Below are 16,345 nucleotides of genomic sequence, written 5' to 3' on the forward strand. Positions count from 1 at the left end.
TTTGAGAGAGGAGGTTCTCTCCCACCCCCCGCTGCAGGGCTCAAGGAAACAACTGCCTGTTGCTTAAAGCTGAAAACCACAAAAGCAAGAGGTTGTTTTTTTTCACAAGTGAATGCAGAAGCTCTGTGCAATGGCACACTCCTCCAGTCACCCCACAGCTGCATGGCCCTGACAGCAGTGGAGCGGGGGGGACACAGCACTGATGTACACTGCCTGGCCTGGGCATCAGGAAACCCATTAACAGCGGCCTGTCAGCCTGAAATCCAGCACCCTGTCCCAGACTTCTCTGGGATAAGTCATATTTACATCTACACATTCACAGTACATAAGGACTACTTCCTCTTGTCTTTCTCCACCGAAAACCCAGACAATACCACGTCAGCCCACACACACAGAGCTTCACCATCCTGCAGGTACCAAAGAGCAAGACTTGCCTCAACCCTGGTGTTTATTGTACCACCCAAGTCTCTTTTTTCCTTTCCAAGTGGATTTTAATTTGCCCAGTGTAAAACTCCCATAAGTTATCTGCGTCCTAAGTGCTAAATGGCTAGCAGCACAACTTTTGTGTTATTAAATGGTCGTAACTAAAGGAAAGACCCGGCTGGATCGAGGAAAGCGCTGCAGCTTCGATGTAGCGTCCACATAAATTTCAGATCCAAAAAGTGGGTGATGGTGAAGCTGGGGGAGGATGCTCCCCACATGGTGTTCAGAAGGGTATGGTCTATTTACAAGCTTCTCCTCTGCGGATTGCCTGCCCTGCTGATGTGCTATGTGGTGTCCAGAAGTGTTTTCAGCACAACAGAGAGCTGAACTGGAAGGAATGATGGGTGCATTAGGCAGAAATACCAAGTAACATCTGTAAAACGTATCAATGTAAATACAAGCCAATATATCAATTATCAATCAAATATATATCAAATATAAAATATGAGCCAATATATCAAATTAATATCAATTAAAATACAAGCCAAGGAACTGGGAAGGTTAAGACATGGCCACAGGGGCTCCACTACAACAGGGAAAGGCTCCGAAATAGCTGTGACCTAACAGAGGAACACACGTGATTTAAAAAACACTGCGAAAGTGCAGCGGGTTAAGAAGATCAGATGTGAACCACATTTTTTAATCTTGATTAGCGCACTTCTGAAAATGTTGTATTACTGTTGGCATGTCGAGGGCAAGCGCACGTTTACTCCTTACTTCCCAAAGCTCACCTTACATTACGTATTTGCAGGAGAGGGAGGGGAAGGGAGATGGTGGCAGCTCAGTCAAGCTCCTTTCAGACTCCCTTGAAAGAAGGGAGGGGAGAATCTCCAAGTTTTGGGGGAAAAAAAATTAAACTCAGTTGCAAGTGCACAGATAAATATAAATTCAGAAATGACCATTCAAGAAGATGCTTTTACATCTGTGGAGAGGTCAGACTCCAGGCTCAGCCTTATTGCTCTCTGCAATCCAGATTCATCACCAGCTTCCTTTATTCGCCTATTCAAAGGCACTTAATTAGCTGAAGGGCTTGTTGCTTCGCCTTCAAAAGCTCTCCACTCCCTCAAAGGCTTTGCTTTGGTATTGTGCTACCATTGCCCTTTGAAATCAAATCTGTTTTTCTTTTCCACAGCATTAGTGAAAGAAAAAAAAGTAATATTTAAAAAAACTTAGAAGAAAGAGAAAAAGGAAAGAAAATAAAAGAGAAAAGGAAAGAAAAGAGAAAAGGAAAAGAAGAGAAAAGAAGAGAAAAGACGAGATGAGAAAAAGAAAAGAAAAGAAAAGAAAAGAAAAGAAAAGAAAAGAAAAGAAAAGAAAAGAAAAGAAAAGAAAAGAAAAGAAAAGAAAAGAAAAGAAAAGAAAAGAAAAGAAAAGAAAAGAAAAGAAAAGAAAAGAAAAGAAAAGAAAAGAAAAGAAAAGAAAAGAAAAGAAAAGAAAAGAAAAGAAAAGAAAAGAAAAGAAAAGAAAAGAAAAGAAAAGAAAAGAAAAGAAAAGAAAAGAAAAGAAAAGAAAAGAAAAGAAAAGAAAAGAAAAGAAAAGAAAAGAAAAGAAAAGAAAAGAAAAGAAAAGAAAAGAAAAGAAAAGAAAAGAAAAGAAAAGAAAAGAAAAGAAAAGAAAAGAAAAGAAAAGAAAAGAAAAGAAAAGAAAAGAAAAGAAAAGAAAAGAAAAGAAAAGAAAAGAAAAGAAAAGAAAAGAAAAGAAAAGAAAAGAAAAGAAAAGAAAAGAAAAGAAAAGAAAAGAAAAGAAAAGAAAAGAAAAGAAAAGAAAAGAAAAGAAAAGAAAAGAAAAGAAGGTGAGGGGGAAATACCAGCAAAACTTAATTCAAAGTGGCTTTAAAGATAAGTTTGACACCTAAAGAAAAAGCAGGATGTGAGGAGGTCATGGTGAAACTGCAGATGAAATCTGGCCAGTACTTTTGGTTTTATTAATAATAATACGTGATACCGTAGTTGGTTTAGGAAAGACTCCTAACACCTAATGGGAAATCCCAAATAAAACAAGATTTTTCCCTGTACTTCCAACAGGACTCTATGTACCCAGATGCTGTGGGCTGCATTTTCCGCTTTCCCAGACTCTTAATCAATCTGCATCAGAGCCCAGAAACATCAAGTGCTGCTGAATCAGAGCAGTCTCACCTCGCAGTCACGGTGCGCTGACTTTTCCCGGGCAGAAATAACTTCACAAAACGTAGGACACGCAGGAATCAGTCCATGGCATTAACATTTCCATTTATATTAATACAAGCTGCATTTTGTATTCCATTATATTTATTTAACCTTTGTACTTCTTAGCTCTGGGTCAGTTTGCTCTTTATAACAGTGCATTTCTTCCTCAGTTTTGTTTCTATATTTAGAGAACTCATGCTCAGAAACAAGATTTTTTGTTTAATTCCCACCCCCCCCAGGATATTTAATCTAGCTCAGGGGTTTTGGTGTTTCTCTGCAACCTATAATTCACTCTGCCAACTCAGATACTGTATTGCTGCTTTTACCGCGGTTCAAGAAACACTGTCAAGTCCTTTTCAAAGGTTTTTTCAGTCTTCAGCGTGTTCTTAACTATCTCGTAGGCAGTCCGCATGTAGTAAAATAGAGCCATTTCTACTGCAAATGATACTGTTTGCCTCTCTGACTCTTCTCCTCTCGTTTTTCCTCTACCATCATTTTTGGCAATGGAGCTGAAACAAACATATCCCTCCCTGACAATCGGGTGTACAGCTATCTGAGCAGAGCTCTAAGAATAGCACATTTGGTTCCTACAGTGCAAGGGCAGCAGCTCAGAAATGCCCGCCGTGTCCCACCCAAACAATGGGTATTTATCAGCTACGTCCCCCCCCCGACAAAACAAGCTTTCAAGTTGTGTTTTGGTTTTCAACATTTTAAACGCGGAGCAGCGGGCAATACTGCCCTCCTCCCCGAGACTCTCGAATTTTAACTTGGGCTTGGAAAAGCAGTGGCCACCCAAAGGGTTTCTTTTACCCCAGCCTGACTGACACTGCAGTTCCCAGCTCGTTTTCCTGCCTTCGGGGAAAGCCTCCTTTCCGTTCGCAAAGACCCGTGTCTGTTCTTACACTGGCAGGAGTGAAAGAAGAGCTCTTCTGGAAGTGGTGGTGTATCAGCATTGCTGAAGGCAGAACTGGGCCCAATCTATCTGACATGCCAGGGGAGAAGATCTGCAAGTACAAGCTGTATTTAGACATGGAAATCAGGGAAATGCCCAACTATTTAACCTGCCTGGGCAAATGCAGCTTTTCACGCGCCCAGAAACAGCCAATAAAGTCAAGTGGCTAAGCTTAAGCCCAGGAAATAACGTGTGATAGTTTGGGAGACTATCTTTGACTCTCTGGCATTTACTACCATCTTTATATTGTGGATTTATGGGGCCAGACCTTTGAGTATAATCTCACTCAGCACGCATCAGTCCTGCATGCGTGAAATGGAAACCTGCGTGTATCCACGGGAGCAACGGTCGCACCACCAGGCTTTGCGCTATCGCACAACGCAAACCGCCAGCGCCTCAATCGATACCCGTCAATGCTCAACAGTGAGGACGTAGCACTTCCGATAGGAGAAGATTAGCCCCTATCAGATTTACCACTTGTCCAGGCAATACAGGAGCTGGGATGCAGACTGGTTACACTTAAGAGATATATCTCTTAACGGACACAAACTGGAACACAGGAGGTTCCACTTCAATTTGAGAAGAAACTTCTTCTCAGTGAGGGTGCCAGAGCACTGGACCAGGCTGCCCAGAGAGGTTGTGGAGTCTCCTTCTCTGCAGACATTCAAAACCCGCCTGGACGCCTTCCTGTGTAACCTCATCTGGGTGTTCCTGCTCCGGCAGGGGGATTGGACTGGATGAGCTTTGGAGGTCCCTTCCAATCCCTAACGCTCTGGGATTCTGTGATATCATTAAGTACAAAGATGGTAGAGCTGTGAGGCATCACCAGTGGTTCCCCAGGTTTTGGAATGTGGAGTCTTTGCTTTAACACGCATCAAGAAAACAGCAAAAAGCTCACTCTGGGTCTATGTCCTGGCCGCTGCGCTCTTCCCTGTGGTGCTCTGCCTGCTACAGGGATCACACTTCATGGTTTATTCTTCTCCCTCCAACTGGCCACCATATACATTCTTTCCCTGCACAAAGCTGCACCTCTTGCTCAAAAGGAGAGACAACTACGCCTTCTTTTTATAAATGTTAGTCACATTTACAAACACACACAGAGTAAGGGGATGACTTTTAAACATCAAACAGTATTTCTGGGAACGCTGTTATTTTCCTTTGAGCAAATTTCTGTGAATGAGGCTAAAAAAAGACCTTTTTTTTCCACCAGAAGGTTACTAATTTTTGAAGATGCAGCAGTTGTCTCCCTGGTCTTCTGCATTTTTAAAATTTTAATGAAACGACTGCTCTATGCTTGAAAAGTTTTATTCATCACCTGCCTTGGGAGAGAATTGGCCCTGAGATTCTGCAAAGCTCAAATGGAGCTGAACACCGCTGAAAATCAAAACCACAGTCACTGGAGCCACTTCGCTATAATGGAGTAAAACTGGTCCACAGCAGGTTGGGTCCAAAATTTCAGCATCAATGTCTCAATGGAAACAAGAAACCTATTGCAGACAAATAACAGACCTACGTGCTAGATTCAAAGGAATGCAAGTACCCCAGAATTTTAAAGTTTCTTACCTAAAATATTTTTCCATGCCATTTGTCTCAATCAGGATCCATTTTCTTCTACGTGATTTGCAGCAAAGTTATCAAAACCTAACAAAATGTTCCACTCCTGAACATCCACCATCTTTCTTCAGTAGCTCAACAGACTGTAAAGCTGAAGCACTGTCATCTGGTGTATAATTATTGTAATAAGTCTTATAAAATGAGGGAGGCACCATAAGCTTACCTAACTAGTCTGAAAATGTGAAATGCTCATCACCTGTAATCACTGTCCTTGATCTTTACTGATAGCTGCCAAATTGTAATAACTCTCTCTCTCCAACGGTGAGAATCGCCTAAAATTGCAGCAGAGGCAGAGCAAAAGTTGCTGCAAGAGGAGCCATTTTGGCCAATTAAAAAGACTTGCTGAAAGAATTCTCCTCTTTTATTTTTTTTCTGGCTAATCGATGATGTAGGGGTTCAGATGTACACGAGGAAAATGCAAAGCAGGGAAAACCAGAGCACAGGAAACCTCAGGAACCCAACAGGGATGTGGCAATTCCACACACGCAGCGGGGGAGCCAGAAGAAAAAAATATATGCTCTAAGATTATGGACACATGATCAAAAGCGATCATGGTGCTGCAGTCAACAATTTATGAGCCATCATCCAAGATGCAGTAAAACACAGCAAATGTATTCTTCACCCACACTGCCTCTAGAGTAGCACATCTGATGGGCAGTAATTCATGAAGCTGCAGGAACTCACTCTCAGTCCTATGTCCATAGGAAATGCATCTCATTGATTTACCACAAAGAAGCTGACATTTAGGAACTATCCCCTTATTTCTCATTGCTATCATAGGACAAGGGTACACCAAGTCACCTACGTTGAAGAAATCCACCTCTAAAGAATCGGTCACTTAGCAGGGAAGAGGAGCAAAGAAACCCAGGCTCTGGAGTGCATTCCCCAGCCAAGCCCCACGCTCGCAAGCAGAGCTTCAGAGCCTCTGGTTTGCTGGGTGAGAAGTGTCTCCATCCTTCATGAGGAGCTGATGGAGCACCCGTGTGCACAGCAAAGCGGCTTGAAGGACTCTGCTTCCCAAGTGCTGGTTCAGCCTAACAAGGTGCTTGGCTTCGGTGGGGAGGATTCGATCTGTTTCTTCCTGTTCCTCCTAACAAAAAGATAGCTCTTTATTCCTCACACCCTGCCTGCTCTCAGACTGAGCCCACAAGCCCTTCCTTGCTCTCAAGTCCCTGTTCACAGTAAATCTCTCCTATTTAGGGTAGTAGCAGGTCGTGCCTCACACCACTCCTTGACTCTCAGGGAGAAGGTTGCTAGAGAGAAATCAGGGCTGTGTCCTGCTCCTGCCAGTTGCATTTTTGCATTTACCAGCTTGGTTGGTATCGCAGATCAACAAAGGGTGGGGAATGGCTCTCATCCAAAGCAGGGCATTGCTTCTGGCAAATGCTGGTAACAGGTATTTCAAGTCTCTTGCTATCCGGGAGCTGTTCTGTTTGACCTGCTGTCCGTGAAGGAGTCATACTTAAACTTCACTTTTCACTCCACCTGATCTTTTCTAGCTTCAGAAGCACAACACAGAGACCAATTTGTTGAAGGGCACTAAGAAAAAAAGTATATTCCCACTAAAAATATGATGGGAAACATACTATGGGAACATATCTATAGTTTACAATATAAGCTAAATAAGGATACCACCTATGCATGTCAAAACTATTTTAGTGGTATGAAATCTGTTTTGCCTAACAACATAAAGTTCTCCACTGGGCTAGAAGAGACAACACATGATTTAATTACAGAGTATTTCAACTGAAGAAATAAATAAAGTTACCGCTGAAAACGCCAGGATGTTGTTACCGCCTTGTCCCCGTATACACGGCGCACACCCCAGAAGTTTAGCAGTGTCTCATTTGAAACACAAAGGAAAGTAAAAATAAGAGACTAAATGACTCAGTATTTTCACATAAGCCCTGTAAGACAGAAGAGACGTTCTCACCTGTCTGCTTGGAGACGGCAGTGCGGCAGGCTGCATGTGTCTCTGCATCCGATGGGGCTGCATCAGCTGTCGAAACTGCTGCTGGAGAAACTGGCTGTTGTTCGCCTGCTGGGACTGCTGTGCGGCTGGGGACTGCTGCTGCTGCTGCTGGAGATAGTGAATGAGAGACTGCTGTCCTTGTCCTGCTGTCAGGGGTGACATCTTTTGAGTAGCTGACTCTGAGGCAAAGTGAGACAGTGGTTTGGTGTTATTGAAAGAAAACTGGTCCTGGCTAACAGGGCTCTCATTCACCAGACCTGGCTGTAAGCTACTGGGTGGCTGTTGCATAATTATGTTCATATTTTTGGACTGGTTTGTAGTCATTGATTTAAAAAGCGAGCTCTGCATACTTGTGGGGTTGCTGGTGGGAGTGATGTTAGAGATTAATGTACCTTGAGGACTGAAGGGCTGCTGATGCAGAGCTGGGCTTGACAGCTTTTCTGGCCTGTACGGTGGAGAAGGTCCAGTATTTGTGGAGGCCATGCTGGCAACCAGGTTGTTCTGTGGACTTTTAATGTTGTTGGCTGGTAAACTGGCTGCTGTTAGGGTGGGCAGCATGGAGCTCTGTGGGCTGAAGGGCTGCTGGTTCAGAGCCGGACTGGAGAGCTTCTCAGACCCGTAAGGAGGAGAGGGCCCATTGGATGGGGTGCTGCTGGAAGTCATGCTCGAAAGCAGAGTGTTTTGAGGACTCTGAATGTTGTTTCCTGGCAAATTATTAGCAGGCATGCCAGACACCATAACATTTTGAGGACTGAAAGGTTGATGGTGTGGGGATGATCCTGCCCTGTAAGGTGGAGAGAGACCAGGAGGAGACATAGTTGGCCAGCTGGGAGCCTGTACCTGTTGCTTAGTAGTAGACACCTGTTTGCTGGCTGCCAGCTGCTTCAGCTGCTGCGCGTGCCAGTTGGAGCCAGGGATGTTGGGTAAGGGCACTGGAAGCATTGGTGGTGGCTGGTTCTTGCTCTGAGCTGCTGTAGAGATGGGTGATGCAGCAGGTTTGTTTGAGGGAGGAACCTGGAAGTTAGCTCCAGCAGATGATGGTCTCATCTGAGGAGATCCTCCGCTAGCTGGATTGCAACCCGGAGAAAAATCTTTGTTAGCAACGTGGTTGTCCAAGTGGGAAGTCTGTGGGGACGACTTCGGAGTGGTAGTACTTATGCTTGCTTGGGAATGACCCAGCCCAAGTGGCTCTTCAGCCTTGCTGCACAGAATTTTCTCCAGATCCAGGTCGTTGGGAGAAGGATCAGGCATTTTCGTCAGCTCCTCCAATAGATCTTGCAGCTCTTGGTCCACAGACTGCAAGCTGTTTCCTTTCTCATCGTAGTGGACGATGTTATTGTTTTGCCCTCCTATTGACGCCTTCTGATTTATTTCTGCGTTGGGCGGCACTGAGAACGGGGAACCAATGCCACCGCCATTCAGGTGGTTGTTTTCGAGGAGCACCGAATGAACTGCGACTCCCAGGGAAGGAGTGCTGTGACTGGTGGAGAACGGGGAGCTTTGCATGTCCGGACACCCCACGTTGGGGTTGGCACCTTGGCCCATGGCAAGGTTTACGTCGTCAAGACAAAGTCGTTTACTGTCATTTGGAAAAATGACATCAGGCACACCACTGGAGGCAGGAGAGCTGTCATCTTCCAGTTTTCTTTTAATGGATCCCTGTAACTGGGAAAATAAAAAAAGGAAGAAGGAAGGATCAGCTATTGACCTTATTCTAACACGCTCTGAAGCTCCGTACTGTAACACTGGGTTGGAGATAAAGAAAATTAAATCATACAATTAAAAAACCAATCATGTGAGACAAATTCAATCAGGATTTAAGTGGGTGCAACTTCACTGAAATCAAAAGAATTATAGTCAGACAAAGGCTAAATCTCACATGTTGGCATTAAAACAGATGTTAGAGCTATAAAATACTGTCTGTCATGTGAACTGTAATGGGAGTTTTTGAAATAGTTTCTGGTACCATTTCAATTAAGACATTATACTCCCTGAATAACAAACATGCCAACATTTTTATGGTAACATTTTTTAGGTCTAAACAATGGCAGATCCGAATGAAACCCTGGACTGAATTTAGTGACCTTCTGCCAGTGACTCAGATTAAGTTCAGACCTGAGACAACGAAATTGTTTTACATTCTTTATAGGCAGAACATCTGAAATAACTGGCATACTTTCTAAACAAACCAAAACAAACCAAATTCTCAGCTATCTATCTAAACAGACTTTCAGGCTTCCTAATCACAGATGGTTTAGATTTCAGAAACCAGTAAATAACAGCTAAACCTCTTAATTTTTGTTTATTCTTCTAAGTCTGGGCTTTGTTCTTTTGAAGGATCGCAAATCATTCACAAAAATGGCAGTGTTTTCAAAATACAATTATATAAATATCTTGATCTACAAGAAATGGTAGAGTTGTAAATCCACAGATCTTAGGGAAAAAGCCTGCCTTATACAGATAAAGAAAGTTAAACTGAAAGCAACACTTCTAATACTAATTCAGCGTGATACGGCAATCTCTTTCAAATATAATCATCTGTGGCTTTCAATTTTAACAAGCATGACCTGTATGTCATAGGATTAATCAGACATTAACACTGCTGCTTCAAGTCAAGGAAAATAAGCCTTATGTCCTTGTTTATCATAGAGGGAGGTGGCATTCAGAAAAGGATCTCAACAGCAATGGGAAAACCATAGAAAGTCACCGTTCCTCTAAGCTGGCTCACAGTGAAGCCTCCCCCAGCCCTGGCCCACAATTGCAAGTGCTGCCAGTCATCTGGTACCACAAAAAGAATTCACATGTAATAACAGCTCGTATCACCTGAAAAACCCCACCACTTAACCCAGTGTAAGCAGATCCGCTCCAGGGCTGTGGTGAGGATGACTGCCGTCTAAATTTTACACTAATTATTCAGCACATCACAGTTTTGCCTAAAAGTCCCTATGCAACGGCCAGCATCTTTGGTGCTCTCAGAAAACGGCGTCACAGGACGACCACCACAGGGTGTGCGGAGGCTGCAGGGCACAAGGTGGGCACACCTCGTGTGGCTTCTTCTGCAGTGTGCGCATGAAGGTCACTGTGCAAATGGGCCGTGTCCACCCCTACGTTCAGCCTATCCTCAGGCAACTGACCCCGAATGTGCTTTGTTCTGGCCTGGGAACATGGGAGAGCTGCCCAGTGGCTCACTCAGCTGGACTCAGCCAAGTGCTCTCTCACTGCTTATTTCTAAATTGGTGGGCAGAGAGAAGACAGTGGATTTGTGCTTACAGCTGCTTGGGCTACAGATGCAGTTTAGGATCAGTACCAGACTAGCATCCAGCTTACACTGGCATTTGGAGGAGAGCAAGAGGATACAAGTTAATTGTACGTGATCACCATGGCAGATGGAAAAGCAGGTCTGCGTATTATGGAGAGCTGCTAATCAGGTTTTAGGAGCTCACCTACCCACCGTCAACACACACAGCAGTTTTGAGTGGCACTGTGGCAAAGAGACCTTTTTACACTTACACGTTTCCCTTACCCTCCAAGAGTCATTATCTCTCACTAGGGCAATCAGTGCTTCTCTCCGGTGACCTCCAGTTGCATTGCTTTAACACGGGTTGCACTGAAAAACCACTGCCAGGTGAGAACCGACGCTGAAGAGGGAGAGCTGCTCTCAGTACACCAGTCACTGGTTACCTGGCAGCCCTCTTCGGCCAGCAGGGCCTCGGGTGGTTTGAACCACTGCTCTGTGAGAGACTGCCTTCACATCACAGCCAGAGACAGCTGAAGCACCAGCGATTCGATTATTCCTCTGGGCTGATAAGGCCAAAATTTGCTTAGCTTTAGGAAATGGAACAAGGCCTAAATCTTCTCCCAAGTGTTGGTCTAATGATGGATGAAATTGTTTTCCTTAATTTTCTTTGATAAAACTAAGCCAGAGTTGCATGTTTCAACAGATGTTGCCCTGTGTAGGCTGAAACATGTTGGTAGAGCATAGCTACATATATTTAAACCCAGACATGTATAGAGAATCTTTACAGGGGCTTCACACATCCAAAATAAACACAGCGTGTTCCCAAATCACACCCTGGGAACCTTCAGGCAGGAAGTGGTGGGGGATCTCCCATTCTTGGCCAGCTGACATGCTGGCATGCGTGTCCTTGCCAGTGCTGCTTTTGCCATAGGACATTCCTGTGCTCTGAGTTACTGGGGAAAAATTTGGCTTTCTAAACAGTTTGAAAAACAGTTTTTTAACCGTTGCACTAGGGAGTAAATGGGATGGGAAAACAAAACTCCATTTCCCCAAGACTATTGCTAGATATAAACAGATAAAGTAAGGCCATTGCTTTCAGATGGCATGGGCACTCCATGGGATAGGGTTTTTAAAGAGGATGCTGTTGTTTAGCCACCACGAGAAGCCTGGCTGTATGAGAGGCAGTGAAATTATCTGGGTGTCATGTTCTCTTGGAAAGCAAAACTCCTGTTTCCCAGGTGAATATTTGCAGGATCATAAAATCTGGAAGACCAGTTTGCTCTAGTGCAGGCCGGTATAACTCCATGCAATTCAGTTGCATTGCTTTTGCTTAAGATAGACTTGACTACAGCCCCAGATTTGAGAGAGAAAGATACCGTCCTTAAAGCAGCTGAACAAATCACAGAATAATTTTGGTTAGAAGGGATGTGTGGGTATCATCAGCCCTCTGCTTCAAGCACATCAGAAAGGAAACCAATAGACAACAGTATTTCAGCAGGCACTTAAGTATGGAGTATCAGTTACATACAGAGATCCCTTCTTGGGCCGGTCGGGCCAGCTGAGGAGGTTGCTCCAGTTGTCCCCATGGACGCCCTGGTGGGTGTCTCTGCCACACAGCACGCTCTGCACTGGGGCTCTGTGAGGAGCCAGCACTGTCCTCCCCAGCTGCCAGCGAGTGCTCTCCATCAATGTGCCACTGTGGCAGCCCTGAGCGGTGCAGGGGATGGTAATGCTGTTTTATATTGTGGGGACGCTGGCTGGCTCAGACATGCCAAAACAGTGGTGGCAGGAGATTATCCCTGAGGCACTCACTTTTAGGACCAGGAGCTCCTGACCTAACTAATTCAAGAAGCTGCTTGTTGCAGGTCATTCATACAGTACTCTTAGATATCTCAAGACCATCTCTTTGAAGCCTGTCTATCCTTTTCTAGATTCTTCCCTTGCTAAAAACAATTTTACTGTCCCTTTCCTTCATCTGGCCCTGGATTCCCCAGGAAGGAGCTGAATTATTCCAGCTCTTTCTCCTCCTCTTCAAGAGGGCTTACGCTATTTGACAAAATCGATAGAAATTAGAAGAGCACCAAAATATGTTCTTCCTCTTTTTCTCCTGATTAGTATATTGGGGAGCTCTGTTTCAAACTGAATACCTGAGAAGTGAGTAGAAATACTTCAGCAACACACACACACACATGCTTAAGTTGGCTGGAGGCTGCCTGTGGCTAAGTATGGGGAAAGCTTCATTCATACGTGCAAGCAAGGACGAAGCAGACAAGCAACAAAGGGCTCCTGTGACCTTGTCAAAATTCATTAAAATGCAGTGGCATGCACAGGCTAACTTCTGTTTGGGAACACCTGGGAAACAAAGGCAGGCCCTCTGATTTGGGGAATACCCGATTATGGGTTCTTCATTTCTCAGGTTTGCTTTGAGAAGCGAGAGTGCCATGATCCCAGCACTACTGCCTGCTCAAACCCAACAGGCTGTGTTTCTTGGAAAGATCCAAGTGACAAACAAGGAGCACTGCTAACTCGCAATGGCAGTACAAGAAGAATAAATAGTAACCGTTTATCCTGCCCTGTCCAAGGATGCTCTACAGCTGCAGTTACAAATATCTAATTTCCCACACGCTACCTCTTTGCACAGAACCGATTCCCCATGTGTGGGCAGAGCGCTCCGCAGCCTTCTCTTGTGCAAGGAACAAAAGGACTTGGCAAGCAAAACCAGTTCTGGGCTGCACTCTCTCCTAGACTGGGATCTCTGAGGTTGCCCACTTGGGTGACTTTTGGCATCGGGCACTTTCCAAACTCGGTGGTGATGCTGGCCTTGAGTAACTTATTATTTCTCAACAAAGGGAGAAAGGAAGGCTGGAAGTGGCAAAACCTAAAGCAGAGAGATCAAATTGTTAATAAATACACACTGTGGTGATTCCATTGGGTTTTAATCAAATGGGCATCTCTGGACTGACTCGCTGACTCCCTCCTTTCCTTCAGACATCGGCTGTCCTCAGCCGCCGCTCCAGCGCTCCACGTGAGCCAAACTGCCCCATGGCCCTGCTGCCAGCCCCTGTTAAGTCTCCAGCCGTCACTTGCTCCTTCGCCTGGATGCTATCTGCAAGGAAAGAGCCACCACGGCCCGCTCGGGAGAGCCTCACTTCTCCAGCCCTGCAACAATCCCTCTTCCACCAGAAAGAAGCCAGATCTAACCAGAGATCCCTATTTAGGTCAACGTAATGCAGAAATGAGACAGAGGAAAAACGTTAGGCGAGGCATTTCTGTGCCTCTTCCTGGCTTCTGCAGCCTGTCAGAGATGTGAGCCCTGATTATTGATCTGCAACCACCCCACCCCACTCACTGCCATTGAGAGATCCAACCTACAGCAGCGATTCCCACACCTACGCAGCTTCTTCAAGCGAAAACTGAGACCGACAGGACGCTGCCATTTTGAGCCGACGTCTGGGGAGTCTGCGCTGCGTTCTCCTTCAGCGGCTGGTCCAGCTCTGCACGCCTCCAGCATGCATCATCATTGCTGGTTTTACCAGCATGAAAGCTACGGATCCGTGTGTGGGATATCCAGAATGGGAGTCAGACAAGGTTCCTCCATGGGGAATCTTAAACCCCTTGTGACTCTCGGGGAAATCTCAAGTGTTGGCTTTTCTGTTTGTTTTAATCGAAGAAAAGAGAGAAATGATGGTAAAAGGAGATGGGGTAAGTGAGAAAAACTTCAGTCCCACCACAGATTCTGGGACTTGCTAGCAGTGTGGCAGCTCTGCACAAAGCCTTTCAAGACCAAGACATGGGTACCTCAGAATCCTGGGGTATCCAGGTCACCAACAGGCTGCTGGGATCTCAGTTATTTTCACAGAGAGCACGTTTCATTTTTGGTGGAAGGGCTTTGCAACACAGCAGCCCTGGAGGAGTAGAACTCTTTTTTCCCAGCATTTTTTCAAGGTATATTGCAAACGTTTTTTTTCCCACTGCAAAGTATAAAGCCTGAGTTGAAGATGTACTCAACTGAGCTGGCCAGAGAATCAATCGCTCTCTGTCTCTATCAAAAACTATACACTGCCAAATCTGGAAGTCTGTATTTGCCAGAGGCAAACTGTTTGCAGCATTCAGCGATCAAGACTTCAGACTCTGTGGCTTCAACAAACTTCAGCGAGAGCTATCTGCCCAACAGCTCAAAATGTTTCTATCTGTTCTGACAAAAACAGTCATGTAATGAGAAAATGAAACTGGCAATTTTCCATATAAAACAAGAAAACTTCGTAATTTTTTCTCCTGTGCCTTGAATTCACAACTTGGAAAGGTTTCTGCTCTCTAGCACTTATTTATCCACACTCTAGATAGATCTTAATGACCTACTAATCTTCGAGGACAGCTAATGAAAAGAAGTTGAGAATTTGACTGTTTCAAGGCTGATATAATATTATGCTTTACATGGCAGCAGTTACTTGCAGCCCTGCTTAACTATCAAACGTGCTGCTTTCAGTAGCAGGCTGGCTTGCACATGAGCAACAAACCCCAAATGCTCATGGGCGAAGTTCCCATTTAACTCCAGCAGAACCTGGCCCTGCGTTAGGTGCCTTTAGCACATCTGCAGGTTTCCATTCGTGCACGCTGCCTGCAGTTCGGTAATAGAAACTCGCATTATATGCCTGAATCCAAGAAAAAAAATGCCTCCTGCTGACCAATGAGCAACCAAAGCGCTCCATGACTACAAGGAACACAGGCTATGCTTTATCAATGTCACATCTCAGGCTACAAGGAGAACTCAAGGAGGCTCAAGCAATTAAAAGTACCATTCACTTTCTCCATACTAAGATTAAACATAAGCTAAAATCACATTCTTCCTACTGCTTTAGGCTGTTTGACCCTTCTGATTTCAAGCAATTTCAGCATGGACGGACGTAAAATTGTAATTGCACATTCTCAGGAAAGGAGATCACGCTGTGCTCCCAAGCTACCAGAGATGTGTTTCGCTATGCTTAAAAGCAGCAACACCCCAACTCCTCAGCTAAGGAGTACCAGAGAGAAGTCTGCTTTGGAGTCTGTTGGGTGTCTGCAGGCTGGAAAGGCGGCAGATCCGTTCACCATGAGGTGTGGTAGTGGAGAAAGGATCATGATGAGGGAAAATTCACGGGGTGAATTTCCTTCTATTCATCATAGTCATGGAAAGAGGCAATTGGAAGGGAGGATGTAGGAAGAGGAACCGGGGATGTAAGCAGTCATTTTAACTATGAAAGGACACTGGTTATTAGCTAGCTCGCATGCATTATGTGGATAATTTTTACCTGGAACTACAGCTTCTCCCAGTTTATAATTTACAGTGGCAATATGAAATCCGCCACCTTTAAAACAAGCATATTAACATCGATTAGAAGTTGCTACTTCGGCTGTGCACACATAACACGCCTCCTAAACACCACTGCTACATGTGTAGAATTTGATCACCCATCAGTACAGCAAACACCACTTGATGTGACCGGAGCGTGCTGTGATCCTTTGCCCCATTGCTGTCACCGCTCATAGTCATCTTCTCCAGTTATTCCCTCAGTAAATCAGCAACCTCAAGCTGTGCTAAAAGAGAAGGGAGAAAACAAGGTGCGTGCTTTCCCTTAAAAAGGTGGCAACACTCCCTGCTGTGAGTGCAGAAACCTATGAACTAAGAGGGCAGCTGCTCCCATGCCTGTGAGCATCCCCTGTACCTCGGGTACGTCGCCAGAGTCCACCATAAGAGGTTTTGCTGGCGTGTGCTGTTGCTTCAGAGCTACGATCAATTCTCCTTCCCTGTTACACTGCTGCAGTACAACAGGTCTCTTGTTTGACTATTAAATATACGTCAACTTTTAAATCACAGAATCACACAGAATCACAGAATCGCTCGGTTGGAAAAGCCCTCTGAGATCATCACGTCCAACCGCTCC

The 16,345-nt window shown here is 44.8% G+C and overlaps 1 protein-coding gene across 1 annotated transcript in view; it reads right to left on the bottom strand.

The window, feature by feature from the left end:
• Nucleotides 1–16,345, bottom strand: part of MAMLD1 (mastermind-like domain containing 1) — a 70,144-nt gene that overhangs the window by 24,958 nt on the left and 28,841 nt on the right. Inside the window, exons 3-4 of the mRNA XM_010180913.1 lie at nt 7,579–8,851; nt 7,148–7,365 (exon numbers count right to left, since the gene is read on the bottom strand). Of these exons, the coding sequence (XP_010179215.1) occupies nt 7,148–7,365; nt 7,579–8,851 (1,491 nt within the window). The remainder of the gene's footprint in view (nt 1–7,147; nt 7,366–7,578; nt 8,852–16,345) is intronic.

This window comes from Mesitornis unicolor, unplaced genomic scaffold (assembly GCF_000695765.1).
Source record: "Mesitornis unicolor isolate BGI_N332 unplaced genomic scaffold, ASM69576v1 scaffold3453, whole genome shotgun sequence".
NCBI classification, from domain to species: domain Eukaryota; kingdom Metazoa; phylum Chordata; class Aves; order Mesitornithiformes; family Mesitornithidae; genus Mesitornis; species Mesitornis unicolor.